This window comes from Macaca nemestrina, chromosome 4, assembly GCF_043159975.1.
Source record: "Macaca nemestrina isolate mMacNem1 chromosome 4, mMacNem.hap1, whole genome shotgun sequence".
Taxonomy (NCBI): domain Eukaryota; kingdom Metazoa; phylum Chordata; class Mammalia; order Primates; family Cercopithecidae; genus Macaca; species Macaca nemestrina.
In genome coordinates this window covers 9,743,078-9,762,368 of record NC_092128.1, presented here as the reverse complement: position 1 = coordinate 9,762,368, position 19,291 = coordinate 9,743,078, and the positions used below count along the sequence as shown (strand labels likewise).

The window sequence follows — 19,291 nt, the reverse complement described above, 5'->3', positions numbered from 1 at the left end:
ACGCTGACAGAGGAGAGAAAGAGGAGTCTGCGGCACATGCGGGGTTTCGCCCCAGCCCGTCCGGTGGCTTATTGCTCAGCCTAATGTGCAGCGTCATCACCTCATTCTTCGGCCAACACACGCGGCTTACCTGCAGGCTTGCCCTGCAAGGCACTTGACTCACTCAAGAAGGAATCTTAAGCCTGAGGAAATTGGGCCTGTTGAACACATCACACTTGATGAGCTCTTGCTGGGGTGGAAGGCCTAGGGTTCTAGGCCTGCCTCTGCCTTGGAAATCCTTCCCCAGGGCCAGCTTTTCTGAGCATTGTTGGACTAGGTGAAATCTGGTGCTCAAACTGTGTTCTCTACTTCATTGGAGGAACTTTTGCCAGTCTGGGCCCTCTGTCCTCTCTTGTTTTTTTGTTTTTTGTTTTTTGTTTCTTTGAGACGGAGTCTCACTCTGTGGGTCAGGCTAGAATGCAGTGGTGCAATCTCAGCTCACTGCAACCTCAGCCTCCTGAGTAGCTGGGACTACAGGCATACGCCACCATGCCCAGCTAATTTTTGTATTTTTAGTAGAGACGGGGTTTCGCCATGTTGGCCAGGCTGGTCTTGAACTCCTGACCTCAAATGATCCACCCGCCTCAGCCTCCCAAAATGCTAGGATTACAGGCGTGAGCCACCGCGCCCGGCTGTGTCCTCCTTTGTTTTTAAGTGGAGAACGTTTTCCTGAAACTCACCTTAGAAGGCAGCTCTCAAGGCCACTCTCTCCCCTCCTCCCATTCCCAATCTTTCCTTTTTATTGAGATGTGATTTACAGACCATAAAATTTACTGTTTTAAAGACTGCAATTCAGTGGCTCACAAAGTCATGCAACCAAAATCATTATCGAATTCCAGAACATTTCTACCATAAGGAACCCTGCACCTGGCAGGGCACAGTGGCTCACACCTGTAATCCTAGCACTTTGGGAGGCCGAGGCGGGCGGATTAGCTGAGGTCAGGAGTTCAAGACCATCCTGGCCAACAAAGAGAAACCCCGTCCCTACTAAAAAATACAAAAAATTAGCCGAGTGCAGTGGCATGCACCTGTAATTCCAGCTACTTGGGAGGCTGAGGCAGGAGAATCACTGGAACCTCACACCCACTAGCAGTCCCTCCCTTCTCCCTTTTACCCCCAGCCCCTGGGAACCACTAATCGACTGTCCATGTCTATGGATTTGCCTGTCCTGGACATTTCCTCTAAATGACTCCTTCCCTGTCTTCATCAAGCACTGCAGAAGTTTGAGGTCAGCAGTGGTAGTAACAGCACCTAGTCTTATGAGGTAGCTTTTTACATTTGAAGCACTGTAATCTCAACAGTTTCAGTTGGTTATCAAACCACCACTGAGCATGAGATAGAACAGGGATCACTGTGTCCCTTTTCTAGATGAAAAAGGTAGACCGGAACCCAGAGAAGCTAAATGACTCATCTGCTGAGTTGGTGCAGAGTTGAAGCCAGGATCCCAGTCTTCAGATTCTTTGTCTTCTCTCTTTCCTGGTGCCTGAGCCTCCTCTTGCACAGGGGGCGCCATCAGAAGAAAAGGCCCTGTTTGTTTCATGCTGGGCTTCTATGTAGAGGCTGTGTCATTGTCTTTTATGCACAGCGAGTCCTCACTTAATGTCACTGATAAGGTCTCAGAAACTGTGGCTTTAAAATGACATATAGGCCGGGCGCGGTGGCTCAAGCCTGTAATCCCAGCACTTTGGGAGGCCGAGACGGGTGGATCACGAGGTCAGGAGATCGAGACCATCCTGGATAACACGGTGAAACCCCATCTCTACTAAGAAATACAAAAAACTAGCCGGGCGAGGTGGCGGGCGCCTGTAGTCCCAGCTACTCGGGAGGCTGAGGCCGGAGAATGGCGTGAACCCGGGAGGCAGAGCTTGCAGTGAGCTGAGATCCGGCCACTGCACTCCAGCCTGGGCTACAGAGCGAGACTCCGTCTCAAAAAAAAAAAAAAAAAAAAAAAAAAATGACATATAACACAACCAATTTTTCTTTCTCATCAATGTTATAACTAAACACCATGGGAGGAAGTGACGTTATTCGAGGATCTGCTGTGTCATTTCACTTGAACTCACTGTTTCCAAGAACCTGTTGATGACAGTGAGACTGACTGTATAAGGAGGTTGTGCACTATCTGTCCAACAATAGAGCTTAGTTGTGCCTTTTTGCCCAGCCTGGCTTCTTACAAATCATATATATACACGTGTGTGTGCATCTGGCCTCAGCCTGGCCAGCTCTTTCTGATTGGGGTGACAAACAAGGACTAATGACTCCCACAGAAAGGTCCAACTTGTGGCCCAGTCCTGATTAGGACCCAGCCAGTTACGTAGCTCTAGGGTATTTCTGAATTCTCTCGTCAGCCTCATCACCCCTCATTTTGCTGCTTGCCTAGCCCTTTTTCTTGAATGTTGACTCCCTCTCTGCTCCTGAGACCTTCTGCTCCTCAGGGTCCCCCATGGCTCCGACAGGAACCCAGGACCCCTGTCTTCTCCCCTGGCAAGTGCTGTCAGCCATGCTTCTGAGCCCAGAATGTCCTGGTGACCAGCACGCAGAAAAAAAGACACAAAGCAATGTCATTCTCTCTTCCCAGGAGCAGAGCTCCTGGCACCTGTGGAAAAAAAGACACAAAGCAATGTCATTCTCTGTCCCCAGGAGCAGAGCCCCTGGTGCCTGCGCAGGATGCGTCTTCCCAGGTGAAGCGTGAGGACGCCCTATGTGTCCGGGGTCAGCGGGGCCTGGAGGAAAGAGCCATCCCCACAGAATCCATTACTGGTGAGTGACCAAGTAGCCATCCACACCAGAGAGGGGAGGGGACAGGGTTAGCATGGTCTCCCAGCCCCCAGAGTTAGCTGTCGCGTGTGCCAGGCCAGAGGGCTGAGCTTGAAATGGAAGGGCTGTGCATCCAGGGCTGGGCTGAGCCAGGATTCCTCCAGGGGACACAGACGTGGCAAACAGCATTGACAATTTGCTGGTACACCTGGGCTCAGCGTGTTCTGTTTCCTCTCTTCCTCATATTATCTGTTTTTAACTATTCCATCTTCCCCTTTAGAAACAATATCCTGGCAGAAGTACTAAGTGTAAGGCTTCATGGGTGGGGGAACAGGCAGGTCAGGAAGACCTGTTGTTCCCTGACCAGGAAGGCCTTTCATTGTTTTAAACAAGTGTTTATGGGCTGCTGCCTCTGTGCCAGGCACCCACATACCTGCGGTCCTGTGAGGGACCTCCTCTTAGCTGGCATTGCAGCTGGACTCTGTCGTAGGTGAGAACTCTGTTAGAGCAGATGTATGTATCAATCAGAGTTCTCCAGAGAAACAGGACCCGTAAGGGTGTGTGTGGAAAAGAGAGATTTATTTTATTTTAAGGAATTGGCTTGTGATTGTGGAGGCTGGCAAGTCCAAAATTTACAGGGCAGGCCAGCAGGTTAGAGACCCAAGGAAGCGCTGATGTGGCTGCTCGAGGCTGCAGGCAGAATTGCCTCTTCCCTGGGGGAGGTCTGTGTTTTCCTTAGGCCTTCAGCTGGTTGATGAGGCCCGCCCACATCATAGAGGGCAATCTGCTTGACTCAAGTCTGCTGACTTACATGTTCAAATCTCATCTAAAGAAATACCTTCATAGAAACAGCTAAATAATGTTTGACCAAATCTCTGGGTACCATGACCAAGCCAAGTTGACACATAAAATCAACAATCATGAGACATATTAACATACTGTAGCCCTTTACTTATTCACAGGTTAGAGCTCCACAAACCTCATCCCCCCCTTAGTCAGAGCCTCACACCCATAGGTAAGTGCTCACAGTGTCTGGGTAGAGGAAAGCCTGTTCACTTGTCATCAGGCATGACCCTTGAAAGCATCACAGTATTAGGATCTTTAAGGAGATCTTTAAGAGATAAAAAGGCAATAAGTGTAAATTAGGTTTGAGACTCTGTAGAAGAAAGAAAATATAGGGTCTTTTTCTTACATCTTAGAAAAATCCCATTCAACAGCTTTAAAGGCTTCTCGTAACATTACTTTATAGCCTATAAATATATACAACTATAATTTGTCAATATATAATTTAAAAAAAAAAGGCTTTCTGGAAGTTGTCATCTTTCCAGAGGAAATACCTCTTTCCATGGTGGTCTCAGCACCAGAATAGGAACCGTATTCTTTTTTTAAAATTTTTTAAATTTTTTTTTTTTTTTTTTTTTTTTGAGACGGAGTCTCACGCTGTTGCCCAGGCTGGAGTGCAGTGGCGCGATCTCGGCTCACTGCAAGCTCCGCCTCCTGGGTTCACGCCATTCTCCTGCCTCAGCCTCCTGAGTAGCTGGGACTACAGGCGCCCGCCACCGCGCCCGGCTAATTTTTTGTATTTTTAGTAGAGACGGGGTTTCACTGTGGTCTTGATCTCCTGACCTTGTGATCCGCCCACCTCGGCCTCCCAAAGTGCTGGGATTACAGGCGTGAGCCACCGCGCCTGGCCTAAATTTTTTTTTGTTGTTGTTGTAGAGACAGAGTCTCGCTCTGTTGCCCAGGCTGGAGTGCAGTGGCGCGATCTCAGCTCACTGCAAGCTCCGCCTCCCGGGTTCACGCCATTCTCCTGCCTCAGCCTCCCGAGTAGCTGAGACTACAGGTGCCCACCACCACGTCTGGCTAATTTTTTGTATTTTTAGTAGAGACGGGGTTTCACCGTGTTAGCCAGGATGGTCTTGATCTCCTGACCCTGTGATCCGCCTGCCTCGGCCTCCCAAAGTGCTGGGACTAAAGGCGTGAGCCACCGCGCCCAGCAATAGGAACCTTATTCTAAGGAGATTTAAGTTCCTGCAGCACAGAAAGACTCTTTCTTAGAGACTGTAGTGTCAGTTCCCTACAGCATCCTCTTATTTGCAGCAAAAGCTCCGTTAATTGGGGCCAAGTTGACTTCAACCTTTAGTTAATGAGACTTATGTAATTGTACCTGATGTTTAGGGGAAATAGATAATTGCATGAAATCAGAGATTTACTCAAAACACAAACTTGCAGGCAATTTCTCATCTTCTAACACCTTTGCCGCTCTTGTTCCCGAGAGTAGACTCCCCAATTTCTGCCCAGGACCTCTTGTCCCGGATTAAACAGGAGGAGCATCAGTGCGTGTGGGATCAGCAGGATTTGGCAGACAGAGATATTCCCACGGATCCCAATTCAGGTGAGAACAGGGCCAGAATGAATATTGAGGGCAACCAGCGCTTTTCCAAAGGAATCATTAAATTAATAATTTATTGTGTCTGTGCAACCAATACTAAAATTACTTCAGCACTGATGTTTTGTTTTTTGAGATAGAGTCTTGCTCTGTCGTTCAGGCTGGAGTGCAGTGGTGTGATCTCAGCTCACCGCAACCTCTGTTTCCCGGGTTTAAGCAATTCTCCTGCCTCAGCCTCCTGAGTAGCTGAGATTACAGGCATGTGCCACCACACCCGGCTCATTTTTTGTATTTTTAGTAGAGATGGGGTTTCACCATGTTGGTCAGGCTGGTCTTGAACTCCTGCCCTCAAATGATCTGCCCGCCTCAGCCTCCCAAAGTGCTGGGATTACGGGCATGAGCCACCGCGTCCAGCTATTCAGCACTGATTTTTGAACAATAAAAACAACCAAAAAGCATCTAAAAGCTGCATATAGTTCTGTGTCAGAAAATTGTTTACATTTTCTGGAATTTCTCTTGAGTGAATACTAGTTAGAAGTTTCCCAAGAAACTTGTAGGGAGGGTCTAGGCATTCAGGGAGGCATAAAAGAACAATGGAAGCCCCACCTGCCCACGACCTATGTGTGTGTCCGTGTGTTTGCAGAGCTAAGTCCAGTGTCATCGCCTGGTAGTTAGGACACAAGTCTCATCCTACCCACCATCCCAGGGAGAGAGGATGAGAAGTTGAATCTAGGATTCCTTGTGCTTTGTCACCTTCACAACAGAAATTGAGGGGACCCAGGGCAGAGGGAAAGCGGGGCCTTCCTGCTTCACTGTGGTTCTTATCAGTGACCTCTGGTTGCAGCCTCTGCCATCGCTGGTTTCTAAGTCATACCCGTTAGCTATGGCCCTGTGGGCCATTATCTGGGGCTTTCTTCTGGCCTGTCCTGGCCCCATGAGTTCCTCTGGGGCTAAGCGGTAGAGCTGGGAGGTCTGGGTTTTAATCCTGGCCCTGCCTCTGCACAGACCTTGGGCTAAGCCTCTTTCTGGCCAACTTGAAATGCAGTGAGCAGAGAGAGTCCCTTTAGGAAGGGGCTTACGAGGGTAAGGAGGATGGCCTGGAAATGCAACACCGACACCAAAACATGCCCTGCAGGCCGCAGCCGCCGTGTGGGATGGTTTTCAAATCTTTGATGGGAGGCCGAGTGGAAATGAACAAAATCTAAGACTGCCTTCTTTCCATGACAACAGAGTCTCTCATCTCAGCACATGACATTTTGTCATGGATCAAGCAGGAGGAGCAGCCATACCCATGGGGACCACGTGACTCAATGGATGGCGAGCTTGGATTAGACTCTGGCCCTAGTGAGTAGTGCCTACCTGGGCCCCGGGGTTTCTCCTCTGGAGCTGTACAGCTGAGGCCTGGAGGAAGGCTGCTGCTCTTCTCAGCTCACCCCTCGTAGGGCGATGTTCTGTTGATGGCAGCCTTTCAAAGTTCTGCACCAAAGCGCCCCCATTCTTTGTGGAGTGTGATATTGTATTAGTTCCCCGGGGCTGTCATAACAGGGTACCACAGGCTGGGCAGCTTAAGCAATAGAAATTTATTCTCTCACAGTTCCACAGGTTGAAAGTCCAAAATCAAGGGTGGGCTGGGCCTTGCTGCCTCTGAAGTCTGTAGGGAATTCCTCCCTCGCCTTTCCCAGCTTCTGGTGGGTGCTGGCAACCTCTGGCGCTCCGTGGCTTGTAGATGCGTTGCTCCAAGCCTCTCTTGTCACATGGCGTTCCCTTGTGTCTGTCCTCAGATGCCATCTTATAAAGATACCAGTCATATTGGATCAGGGCCACCCTACTCTAGTATGACCTCATCTTAACTAACTACGTCTGCAATGACCCTGTTTCCAAATAAGGTCGCATTCTGAAGTCCTGGGGGTTAGGACTTCAACATACTTGGCAGGGTGAGGGGGAGGGCACAATTTAACCCTTCATGGCAGGGAGGGGAGGAAGGGAGAGGGGCCGGGAGAGAGCTGAGCCAGTGTGCCTGAGGCAGTCGACAGCAGCAGGTGGTTCACATGCTGGAAGACACTAGCCAGGCTGCTCATGGCGGCTCATACCCAAGATCCCAGCACTTTGGGAGGCTGAGGCAGAAGGATCTCTTGAGCTCAGGAGTTTGAAACTAGGCTGGGCAACATAGTGAGACCCACAGAGTCTACAAAAAAAGTAATAAATTAGCCAGGCGTGGTGACTTATGCCTGTGGTCCCAGCTACTCTGGAGGCTGAGGTGAGAGGATCGCTTGAGCCTAGGAGGTCATGGCTACAGTGAGCCATGCTTGCACCACTGCACTCCAGCCTGGGCGAGAGCGAGATCCTGTCTCAAAAAAGCCAAACAACAGTAGCCGAAGTACCCCAGGCATCCCTGAGCTACCATCCCGGAGTAACTGATGAACACACTGAAGCTCAAAGAGAAAGCGAGGATTGTTTTCCCCAACAGTTATGGAACCGAATGTCTCACCAGACTTGAGTCTCTTGGGTCTTTCTGAAGCTCTGCTTATTGAGCTATGACCCTAAGCGTATGTTTATGGATTATTGAACACTCTTAGCTCAGGCTAATATTCCTCGCTAAAACCCAGTACCATCCTCTTGCCCTCAACATGGCTGACCTAGTGTCTTTTGGCTGGTCGAAGTGTTAACAGAATAGCTGAATGTGTGTTCCCTGTCCATATTCCTGACATCTTTTTTTTTTTTTTTTTTTTTTTTTGAGATAGTCTCTTGCTCTGTCACCCAGGCTGGAGCGCAGTGATGCAATCTCAGCTCACTGCAACCTCCGCCTACCAGGTTCAAGCAATTCTTCCACCTCAGCCTCCCCGGTAGCTGGGATTATAGGCGCCCGCCACTATGCCCGGCTAATTTTTGTATTTTTAGTAGAGACGGGGTTGCACCATGTTGGCCAGGCTGGTCTCGAACTCCTGACCTCAGGTGATCCTCCTGCCTTGGCCTCTCAAAGTGCTGGGATTACAGATATGAGCCACTGTGCCCACAGCTGACATCTTGAAAGAGCTTAAACTCCACATAAGAGCAGAGGACATGAGTTGTTTCTGGTTCTGAACAGCCATTTCAAACTCAGGCGAGCAGATCACACTCTCTATAAGACAAACTTAGTTCTAGAAGAGCCAGTGTGGGCCTGGAGGAATTGGCAGGAACGAGATAGGAACAACGTATGTCCTTATTTCAAATAGAATTGAAAGCGATCCTTTTTATAATGGCTGGCTTGGTGGGATGAGATGGGGGAAGCCAGGACACTGGTGCTGAGCACCGGAAGAAAGCCAGCTCCACCGCTTCCTCCACAGCTGTAGGCTACCATTGCTAGCTCTGGCCCTGAAGGCATAGGAACTAGTGCATGTGACCTGGGGCCAGCAAATTCTGCCCAAACCCTTCCTTATCCCTCAATGCTATATTCTGATTCTTCCCAGTTGGCTAGGAGCATGTGGGCCTTGAGGAGCCTGTTCTTGGGGACCTGTACTGTGGGGAAAGCAGTCTAGGAAGGCCCATGGAGAATTTGCAAGGATTTGCAAAGGACCCAACCATTTTCCTACTTAAGTTTGGATATCATAGAATGATTTGCCTCATGTTGTTTTACCTTTTTTTTGTTTGTTTAAAGACAGGGTCTCACTCTGCTGCTCAGGCTGGAGTGCAGTGGTGTGATCATGGCTCACTGCAGCCTCGATCTCCTGGGCTCAAGTGATGCTCCTACCTCAGCCTCCCAAATAGCTGGGACTACAGGCATGCACCACTGTGCCTCACTAATTTTTTAAAATGTTTTGTAGAGATAGGGTCTTGCTATATTACCCACGCTGGTCTGAACTTCTGACCTCAAGCAGTCCTCCCACCTGGGCCTCCCAAAGCTCTGGGATTACAGGCAGGAGCCAGCAGGCCTAGCCTATGTTATTTTATATTTGAGAGACCTTTGAACCCTAGCATTTGGGAGGAAATGCACAGAATTTGGAAGACAGGAGTATCTGGAAATGGTTCTCTTGCCTTCCTAGTCACGACAGCCTCTTACCAGAACCTCTGTTCTTTCTCCCAAAGTGAGCCTGCTTCCTATTTATCAGTGTTGGAATTTGACACTGGCATCTCATCTGTGGTTTCTTTGAGGTTTAAAACCAACCTAGTACTGTGGTTGCCAGGGACAGCCAGATGGTAGACATGCTATTATGTGGAAGAGTCTTCTGGAAAGGGGATGGAGGGGAGAAGAGTCGGGGTAGAGAACACAGTGCAGACACGGGATACCTGTCCCTGCCAACTTCCTTCTCCAGCCCTGGGATATGTAAGAGGGAAAGAACTGGTATCCATTTGACTCAAAGACCTCAACCCAATTGGATATTACATTCTTGTAAAAGGGACTCCTGAATTTATTTATTAATGAATGTGTACTGAGACTGCTCTCAGCCAGTTAGTGTAAGACAAGAAGAAGATTCAGTTTGCCCAAAGTTAATGTGCATCAGTGCCTCCACTGAAGCAGGAAGCGTAGCTAGGACTCTGGAGTCCAGTGGCTAACAGGTGCTTCTGGAGTGAGAGGTGTTCAGGATCTGGAAGCCGGGCCACCACTCCCAGATGCCAACACCCACAGAATATGACATGAAAGCACCCTCTTGAAATTCCCACATTATTCACTGCATTGGGTTAAAACAGTGGTTCCAACCTTTCATAGTTTCTATTTTTTTTAGCAGGTATTTACTTAGTGCCTGCCATGTGTTACACAATATTGTAAGCACTTAGAATCGGCAGTGAAGGGCCAGGTGTGGTGGCTTAGGCCTGTAATCCAGCACTTTGGGAGGCCGAGGCAGGTGGATCACCTGAGGTCAGGAGTTAGAGACCAGCCTGGCCAACATAGTGAAACTCCATCTCTACTAAAAATACAAAAAAGAAACTAGCCAGGTGTGGTGGTGGGTGCCTGTGACCCCAGCTACTTGGGAGGCTGAGGCAGAAGAATTGCTTGAACCCGGGAGGCGGAGGTTGCAGTGAGCAAGATTGCACCCCTGCACTACAGCCTGGGTGGCAGAGTGAGGCTCTGTCTCAAAAAAAAAAGAAAAAAAAATTGGCAGTGAAGAAAGACCTTTTGTGGAAAGAGGATGAATAAGCAGGCCAGCAAGCAGGCAAGGTAAAGCCAGGGTGCAGCAATGCTCTGAGAACAATGGCAGGGAGAACAGGAAGGAGTGCAGACATGAGGCAGAGCAAGGGCAGAGTGGTCAGGAAAGACCTCCAAGGGGAAGCTGTGCCTGACTGAGTGTGCCCTTGGCAGCAGGAAGGAGCTGGCCATGGGGCTGCAGGGGAAAGAGAAGACCAAGAAGAGGGAAGTGAGGGCAGAGGCCATGGAGGCTTTGGGGAGGAGGATGGAGCCGTAGACTGAGGCACCTGAGCATGTATGACCTATGGGCCAAGTTAGAGTTTGGATTTTATTCTTATAAGAAAGGAGACTAGGCCAGGTGTCATGGCGGGCACCTGTAATCCCAGCTGCTCGGGAGGCTGGGGCATGAGAATCCCTTGAACCCAGCAGACGGAGGTTTCAGTGAGCAGAGATCATCATGCCACTGCACTCCAGCCTAGGCAACAGAGCGAGACCCTATCTCAAAAAAAAAAAAAAAAAAAAAGAAAGACTAATAAAGGGTATGAAATCGGACATGATCTGGTTTACATTTTTATAGGTTTCAGGAATGGATTGGAGTGGGGTGCAGAGCCATGTCTGAGGCTCACGCATTTGATGCAGACCAGGTGGGGAGATGCAGGTGGTCAGAGCTGGGGTAGCAGCAGTGCACGGAGAGAAAGGACAGATTCAGATGCACTTTGAGAGTGTCAGTCATGGGTTGCGTGTGGGGGCTGCGGAATCAAGAAAGACTGCTGCGTCTGGGTCCTACAGAAGTGAGTGAACGGTAGTGCTGTTTGCTCAAGTGCCAAGCCCTGGAAAAGAACCTGTGTTGCTGGTTCTAGTTTGGAGTCAAGAGTTCTAGTTTGGACCTATTAAAATTTGAGGTGACACTCAAGTAGCAGATGAAGTAGGTGAATATAGGAGTCTGAAGTTTAAGAGAGAGCTTGGGGGTAGACTGATTTGGGAGTTACAGGTTGCAGTGACTTCCAACATCAGCGACCTGGAGTTGGCCAAACCTCACAGGTTGAGGGCTCAGGCCCCCACAAGACTGTTCTCTCTTCACATACCAGGCATAAATTTGGGGGTTCTAGGCCACCCTCACTTCTGACCAGCTGGCTATAAATTCTGGGTTTCCCATCACTCCCTTGGCTCATAGAACTCAGGAAAGTGCTATATATATCATTATAGTTTTATTACAGCAAAAGGTTTCAAATCAGAACTAGCCAAAAGGAGACCCATAAGGCAAGGTCTGGGATGGTCCTAAGCATGAAGTTTCCATTGTTCCCTCCCTGTGGAGTCAGGATGTGTCACCCTCCCAGCATGTCAATGTGTGAAAATATGCGGAGCATTGCCAACCAGGGAAGTTCACTGAACTGTGGCGTTCCGAGTTCCTGTTGGAGCTTCTTTATATAGGCATGATTGATTGACTCATTAGCCATGAGGTTCAGCTCAGTCTCCAGCCCCTTTCCCTCCCCGGAGGTTGGGCCTCAAACCCTAACCCTTTAATCACGTGCTTGGTCTTTTTGGCATGGCAGCCCCATCCTTTGTCATCTCCTTAGCTTGAACTCTCTAAGAGACCACCATGAATAACAAAGACACCGCTGTCACTCAGGAAACCCAGAGATTTAGAGGCTTCTTCCCAGGAACCGGGGACAAAAGCCAGTCAAGTTATTAGGCTTAGGTTGTTGAGGACTGTATGAGTTCTAGGGACAGTGTAAGCAAAGAATTAAAGAGATCTTAGCTCTGAGCCTGGCAGAAAACCAGAGGAGCAAGGTGTTACAGAGGCTGGGAGAAGAGAATCTCTCAGGGCGGGTTAACTACGTGAGATGCCCATGAGTGGCTGCATATGCAGGACAGGGAAGAGGCTGGTGGATTTGGCAGCTTGGAAATTATTGGTGATTGTGACAAAAGTTTTTGGGTGTGGTGGCTCACACCTGTAATTTCAGCACTTTGGGAGGCCGAGGCAGGTGGATCATTTGAGGTCGGGAGTTCGAGACCAGCCTGGCCAACATGGAGAGACCCTGTCTCTACTAAAAATACAAAAATTAGCAAGGCATGGTGGCGGGCACCTGTAATCCCAGCTACTTGGGAGGCTGAGGTAGGAGAATTGCTTGAACCTGGGAGGCTGAGGTAGGAGAATTGCTTGAACCTGGGAGGCGGAGGTTGCAGTGAGCAGAGATTGTGTCACTGCACTCCAGCCTTGGCAACAGAACAAGACTTGGTCTCAAAAACGAAAAAGTTTTTCAGTGGAATGGCAAGGGTGTGTGCCTGACTGGAATCATTTAAAAGAATGGGAGGTGAAGAAGTGGTAAGGGCAAGCACAGTGACTCTTGATGAGTCTTGCTATAAAAAGGAACGGAAATGACATGTGAGGAGCTAGGGCAGGGGCCATGCGGGTCTAGGGAGGGGGTTCTTTTAAGGTGGGAGATAACTAGACCATTGTCTCAGGTCAGATGCTCCCAACTACTTTAGAACCCTGATTCAAACTGCCTTAAATAATAAAGAAATGTCTTCTGTTACGTAACTAGAAGTCCTAAGGTAGGTCAGGTTCAGGCTTAGTTGATTCAGAGACTCAGCATGTTTTCAAGGACCTAGGTTCTTTCCAACTCCTTGCCTGACCATCCTCGGTGTGGCTTCATCCCCAGGCTGGTAGCATGGCAGCTGCCGCTGTCCCAAGCGTCACATCCAGACGTGAGTGCACAGGAAAGCCCATCTTTTCCTGCACACTCTAAGGAGTGAGGAAATCCTTCCAGAAGCCTCCCAGCAAACTTCCCATACCCCACTGACCATGACTAGGTCACATGCTTTCATGTGAATCACTTACCAGCCAGTGACTGGAAAGGAAAAGCCCTCATGGCCATGCATGGGGCGGGGAGTGGGGGTGGGGTGGGGGAGAGGAGGAAGGATGATGTAATCATTTCAGAGTGGAAAAGTAAAACCCACTAGAGATGTGGGCCAGGATGCTGGGCTGTGTGGAGGCCCCTCAAGGGTTTTTTTTTTTTTTTTTTTTGAGACAGGGTTTCACTCTGTCACCCAGGCTGGAGTACAGTGGCGCGATCACGGCTCACCGCAGCCTCGACCTCCCAGGTTTAAATAATCTCGCATCAGTCTTCTGAGTAGCTGGGACCATAGGCGTGTGTCACAGTGCCTAATTTTTAAATGTTTTTTTTATAGAGATAGGGTCTCCCTAGGTTGCCTAGGCTGTCTCTCAAACTCCTGGGCTCAAGCAATCCTCCTGCCTTGGCCTCCCAATGTGTCAGGATTACGGGCATGAGCCACTGTGCCTGACCAGCTTGTGCAGTTTTTCAGCTGCCTGGGTGCAGTCACAGGACTGGAGTTCTCCAGGCAAGCACAATAGAGGAGCAAAGGCAGTCACGGTGCCCTAGCAAGTACCTGGGCTGCTGGGCCTGGAGAGCCAAGTTGGGTCAGGAAGACAGAAAAAGGCTGGAGGTGGAGGGCATGGCGGGATGGTGAGAACGTGGATTGAGGCTCACACTGGGTTGGAAGAATGGTCAGAGTAGGACTGTCTTAGGTTGGCTTCCTGGGAGACAGCCCCTGGGAGTTTATGTGCATATGGTTTCTTTGCAAGTCCTCTAGGAATAACACCTGGGAAGGAGTGAGAGTAGCAGGACTGGGTAGACAGAGAAGCAAAGACCCTCAGTGCCATGGCCACAGAGGCCACAGCGATCTCCTGGGATGCTCTGGAGCTGGGATGACCCTTCCCAGGCATCCTGCACTGAGGTGAAGAGAATTCTTTTGGCCTCTGCACCTGGCCAGTGTCCTGCAGAGATGGTTCTCTGCCAGGTCAATTTTGATTGAGACAGAGAGGGAGGGTGGGCCCAGTCTATTTAAGAGTATCATGTAAGGACAGATCTCAGTCAAACACCAATGAATACAGGAGGGCTGGATGGAAACATGGCAGATATGGCCTGAGAAGCGGCCTCCGGGGAGCAGTTGGGCCCTGGGCAGAGGGGTATGAGCATGGAGAAAAGAATGCTGAGAAGAGGTGGGAGGCAATCCCTTTCTTCAGAGATCTTCCACAGCCTTCCCCTAAATTGGGGAGCAGGGCTCCTCTAGGGAGAAAGGAATTCGAACTGAAGACCAGGGAGGTGATGGAGTGTGAGGCATAAGAACCACCGGGTGGGGAGGGAGGGGGGTGGTGGGATGGGGAAGGACTGGGCCTGATGTCACCATTCTGATGCTCAGAGCCTGGGCTTTGTCTCCCACTGCCCCCCAAGGCACAAGAACTGTGCACTGGGAGGAAAGGGGGTAAGAACCGCATCTCCTGGGGTGGTAGGCTGGGTGGCCACTGCCATGGGTGCAAGGAGGGCCTGTCACTGTGCTGCCAAGGTCCAGGTGGGTCAGGTGCCAGGGTGGGACTCACATGTCCCAGCTGCCCACACCTGCCCAAATCAGATGCCCCACATGCTTAGTGGAAACATGATTGCCAACCCGTCTGATGCTTATGTTTCCAGCTCCCTGCATTCCATTCTGTGGGTCTCTAGATGGTTTTCACCTTGGATAAAATTCTTTCCTTCCCATTGAGAGATTGTCCTGAGATAAAAGTGAGCATTGTCAGTGTCTGTGCTGGCTCACATCTGTAATCCCAGCATTTTGGGAGGCCAAGGTGGGAGGATTGCTTGATCCCAGGAGTTGGAGACCAGCCTGGGCAACATAGTGAGACCCTGTCTCAACAACAACAACAAAATTTGTATTTTTTATTTGTATTTTTATTTTTTTTTGAGACAGAGTCTCGCTCTGTCGCTGGGCTGGAGTGCAGTGGCGGTATCTCAGCTCACTGCAACCTCTGCCTCCTGTATTCAAGTGATTCTCCTGCCTCAGCCTCCCAAGTAGCTGGGACTACAGGTGTGTACCACCACACCCAGCTAATTTTTGTATTTTTAGTAGAGACGGCATTTCACCATATTGGCCAGGATGGTCTCGATTTCTTGACCTCATGATACACCCCCCTCAGCCTCCCAAAGTGCTGGGATTACAGGTGTGAGCCACCGTGCCTGGCCTTTTAATATTTTATGTTATGTTATGTTATGTTATGTTATGTTATGTTATGTTATATTATGTTATTTACTTTTTTGAGAGATGGAGTTTCGCTCTTGTTGCCCAGGCTGGAGTGCATGGCAAGATCTCGGCTCCCCGCAACCTCCGCCTCCCTGCTTCAAGCGTTTCTCCTGCCTCAGCCTCAGCTGGGATTACATGCATGCGCCACCACTCCCAGCTAATTTCATATTTTTAGTAGAGACGAGGTTTCTCCATGTTGGTCAGGCTGGTCTCCAACTCCCAAACTCAGGTGATCTGCCCACCTTGGTCTCCCAAAATGCTGGGATTATAGGCATGAGCCACTGCACCTGGTGGAAAAAAATTGTTTTTTTAATTAGCTGGGCCTGGTGGCACATGCTTATAGTCCCAGCTCCTTGGGAGGCTGAGGTGGGAGGATCAGTTGAGCGCAGGAGGCCAAGGCTGCAGTGAGCCATGATCTCTCCAGTGCACTACAGCCTGGGCAACAGAGCCAGACCCTGTCTGGAAAAACAAACAAAAACCATCGTCCACCAGACTGCAAGTAAGTCTTATTTTTTCTGAGCAATTCTATCTTCCAAAATGATTTCTGGACAGCAGGTCCCTACCCCTTAGTCCTCAGCGTTCTGGAGGGACTTCCTGTCCTTGCCGTGTGCCACCTGCTTGACCCGTTTCTGGGCTCCACAGCAGGGTGGCTTCGGGAAGGTCGAAGGGCCATGTAGATCGTGGACCAGCACCTTGTGCAATCCCTCATAGTTAGTGGAACTGAGGCTCAGATAGCACGCTCCCTGGACCCCGTTGGGGAGCAGTGTGGGGTCTGGTCGAGAGCCCCTGTCAGCATGTTACTTCTTCCTCTCTCCCCAGGTGACAGCCTGCTGATGGTGAAGAACCCACCCCCAGCCCCGCCACAGCCCCAGCCCCAGCCCCAGCCACCGCAGCCACAGCCGCAGTCGCAGCCCCAGCCGCAGAGCCTGCCCCCGATCGCGGTGGCCGAGAACCCGGGTGGCCCCCCGAGCCGAGGGCTGCTAGACGACGGCTTCCAGGCGCTGCCCGGGGAGCGTGGCTCGGGCGAGGCGCCGCTGGGTGGGGACCGCAGCACTGGGGGCGGTGGGGGCGATGGGGGCGGTGGGGGCGGCGGCGCGGAGGTGGGGACGGGGGCAGGCGGCGGCTGCGGCAGCTGCTGCCCTGGCGGGCTGCGGCGGAGCCTCCTCCTGCATGGCGCCCGCAGCAAGCCCTACTCGTGCCCCGAGTGCGGCAAGAGCTTTGGCGTGCGCAAGAGCCTCATCATCCACCACCGCAGCCACACCAAGGAGCGGCCCTACGAGTGCGCCGAGTGCGAGAAGAGCTTCAACTGCCACTCGGGCCTCATCCGCCACCAGATGACGCACCGCGGCGAGCGGCCCTACAAGTGCTCGGAGTGCGAGAAGACCTACAGCCGCAAGGAGCACCTGCAGAACCACCAGCGGCTGCACACTGGCGAGCGGCCTTTCCAGTGTGCACTGTGCGGCAAGAGCTTCATCCGCAAGCAGAACCTGCTCAAGCACCAGCGCATCCACACTGGCGAGCGTCCCTACACGTGCGGCGAGTGCGGCAAGAGCTTCCGCTACAAGGAGTCGCTCAAGGACCACCTGCGCGTGCACAGCGGCGGCCCGGGCCCAGGCGCCCCACGGCCACTCCCGCCGCCACCCGAGCGAGACTAGGGCCCGGCTAGGGGAGGGCAGGGCCGGACAGAGTGGGCTGGGAGGCGACCCGAGGGCGGTCTGAGCACCAATCACCCTGCCCGATGTCCTTGGCCACCGTCTGGAAATCGGCAACAGGCATTGCACTCCGGTTGGGGGTCTCCCGGGGTGGGGCAGGGGTCCCCCAGATCTATCTGGTCTGAATGGACGCCCAGCTCATCTCTAGGGTGGACCCAGTGGCCGGGGAAGGGCCAGGGGGACCGCGAGGAGCCAAGCGTCCTCGGGCACCGCCCTCACACCCCCTTGGGTGCCCTGGGACCACTGGGCCACAGATGGTCATCAGGGGAAGCCACCAGGGAGTCCCGAAGCCCTTCTGAGATCAGGAAATCAGGTCCCAAGGTTAGGAGACACCCTGAAAAAAAGCGAAGGCCGAGGGATGTGCTAAGGGTAACACCATGATGACAACACTGCCTCGCGTTTCAGTAGCGCTTTATACTTTTTTAAGTGTTTTCTATCCGTTATCCATTTCACCCTTGGCCTATCCCTCTAAGATAAGCGGGGTAGGATTTTCCTGGTGACTGAGGAAAGTAAGAGGCAGGTGAGACGGTTCACCCAATCACACGGGAAGGGGCGTGCGTGGCCCCGCCACGCTCACCGCCTACCTCCACTGCCCGGGAAGCTGCCGGCCTGTCCCTCCTGGTCTCTTCCGTTCCTCTCTCTCACCCACGGACAAAACCAGAAGCGACGGGAGGCCAGCTCCTGGGGTTCCTGGGAGCGGGGAACAGATTGGCTACGAACGCCCCAGGTTGTGCATCCAGAGGGTTCTTTTTCCATGGGAGCTCCTGGTGCCCCCTCGGCCCCAGCCTGTCCCTCCCGCCTCCAGCCCCTCAATTTCGTGCAGCAGCATCTTGTCACTGCACAACAGTGGCCTGGTCCCCCAGAGGCAGCTAGGGCCCCAGGTCAGACCTCACCGTGATGATTCGTTCAGTTTTCCCAGGGCAGAGAGGCGAAGGAGAGGCTTTCGCTGAGAGAGCAGCCAAAAGCCTCTTCCCAGGAGCGTCGGGCAAGTGGGTGCTAGAGTCTGAGCCTCAGGCTCTCCTGCCCTGGGCCTCCCAATTGGTGCTATCTGTTACTGCCCGTGTTCACGGACATGGATACAGACCCTGCTATGCTCCATACCCTGCAGGCGCCTCGGGAAGCGCCCAGAGGACTCCCCTTCACGTTGGTGCACCTGCTCCATGGCTCTGGGCAGTGTCCCGAGGGGCCACAGTCTCCATTTCAGCGTCTTGCATGGCCTGGCACCGGGTGGGGTGGCATGCCCCAGGACCCTTGTTTGTGTCAAAAATGACTTTCCCTGCCCCTGCCGTGAGTCTGGCATTCTTCCCAGCCGGGAGCACAGTGGGCAGCCGGCACCCAGCACCACTTTGGTGAGCGCCCTGCTTCCGCCCTCACCCTCATCTACGCTGCTCCGCTTTCCTCAGACCCCTTTTTGCCATGCAAAGGGAATTGACATTAAATAAAAGGTATCCAGATTGCAGACTGCATGTTCACAGAGCTGGGGGTTCTCCAGCTTGCCTACAGTAAAGCCTCAATGAACTGGAATCCAATTCAATGGGGTATTTTTTTTGGTCTTCATTCTGCTTTTAAAAGGAGACAAATATTAAGAAAGCAAATTGAGATGAGAAATTAGACAGGGTTCAGTAGAGTTTTTTAGAGTAGAAGGGGACCCTCCAGTGATCAGTTGCTGGGGGATGGGGTAGTGTGCCACTTTTCAAAAGCATATGCAGAAAGGATTTTCCTAATCTAGATCATGGAAAGGTCAGAATGCTTTTTGGTTGCCAGGAGTGTGAGGAGAGGGGAGGCGTCATTGTTGAGATATGGGTTTAAAACATCTGGCCGGGCGCGGTGGCTCACACCTGTAATCCCAGCACCTTGGGAGGCCGTGGCGGGCGGATCACGAGGTCAGGTATTTGAGACCAGCCTGACCCAAATGGTGAAACCCCGTCTCTACCAAAAATACAAAAATTAGCCGGGCGTGGTGGTGCGTGCCTGTAATCCCAGCTACTCAGGAAACTGAGGCAGGAGAATCGCTTGAACCCAGGAGGCAGAGGTTGCAGTGAGCTGAGATCGCACCACTGCACTCCCACCTGAGCGACAGAGCAAGACTCCGTCTCGAAAACAAAACAAAAACACCTGAGCACGAGGCTGTCTGACCCCTTTATTTTACCTTCAAGGGGCAGATTCCCAAGGAGGCCTAGTGACTGAACTAGTGAG

At 51.6% G+C, this 19,291-nt stretch overlaps 1 protein-coding gene across 1 annotated transcript in view; it reads left to right on the top strand.

The window, feature by feature from the left end:
• The window catches only part of LOC105474856 (zinc finger protein 282), a 30,933-nt gene extending 12,379 nt beyond the window's left edge, over positions 1-18,554 (top strand). Inside the window, exons 5-8 of the mRNA XM_011729680.3 lie at positions 2,680-2,799; positions 5,078-5,191; positions 6,416-6,529; positions 16,203-18,554. Coding sequence (XP_011727982.2) covers positions 2,680-2,799; positions 5,078-5,191; positions 6,416-6,529; positions 16,203-17,038 — 1,184 coding nt within the window. The 3' untranslated portion in view covers positions 17,039-18,554. The remainder of the gene's footprint in view (positions 1-2,679; positions 2,800-5,077; positions 5,192-6,415; positions 6,530-16,202) is intronic.
• The last annotated feature ends 737 nt before the right edge of the window (positions 18,555-19,291 follow it).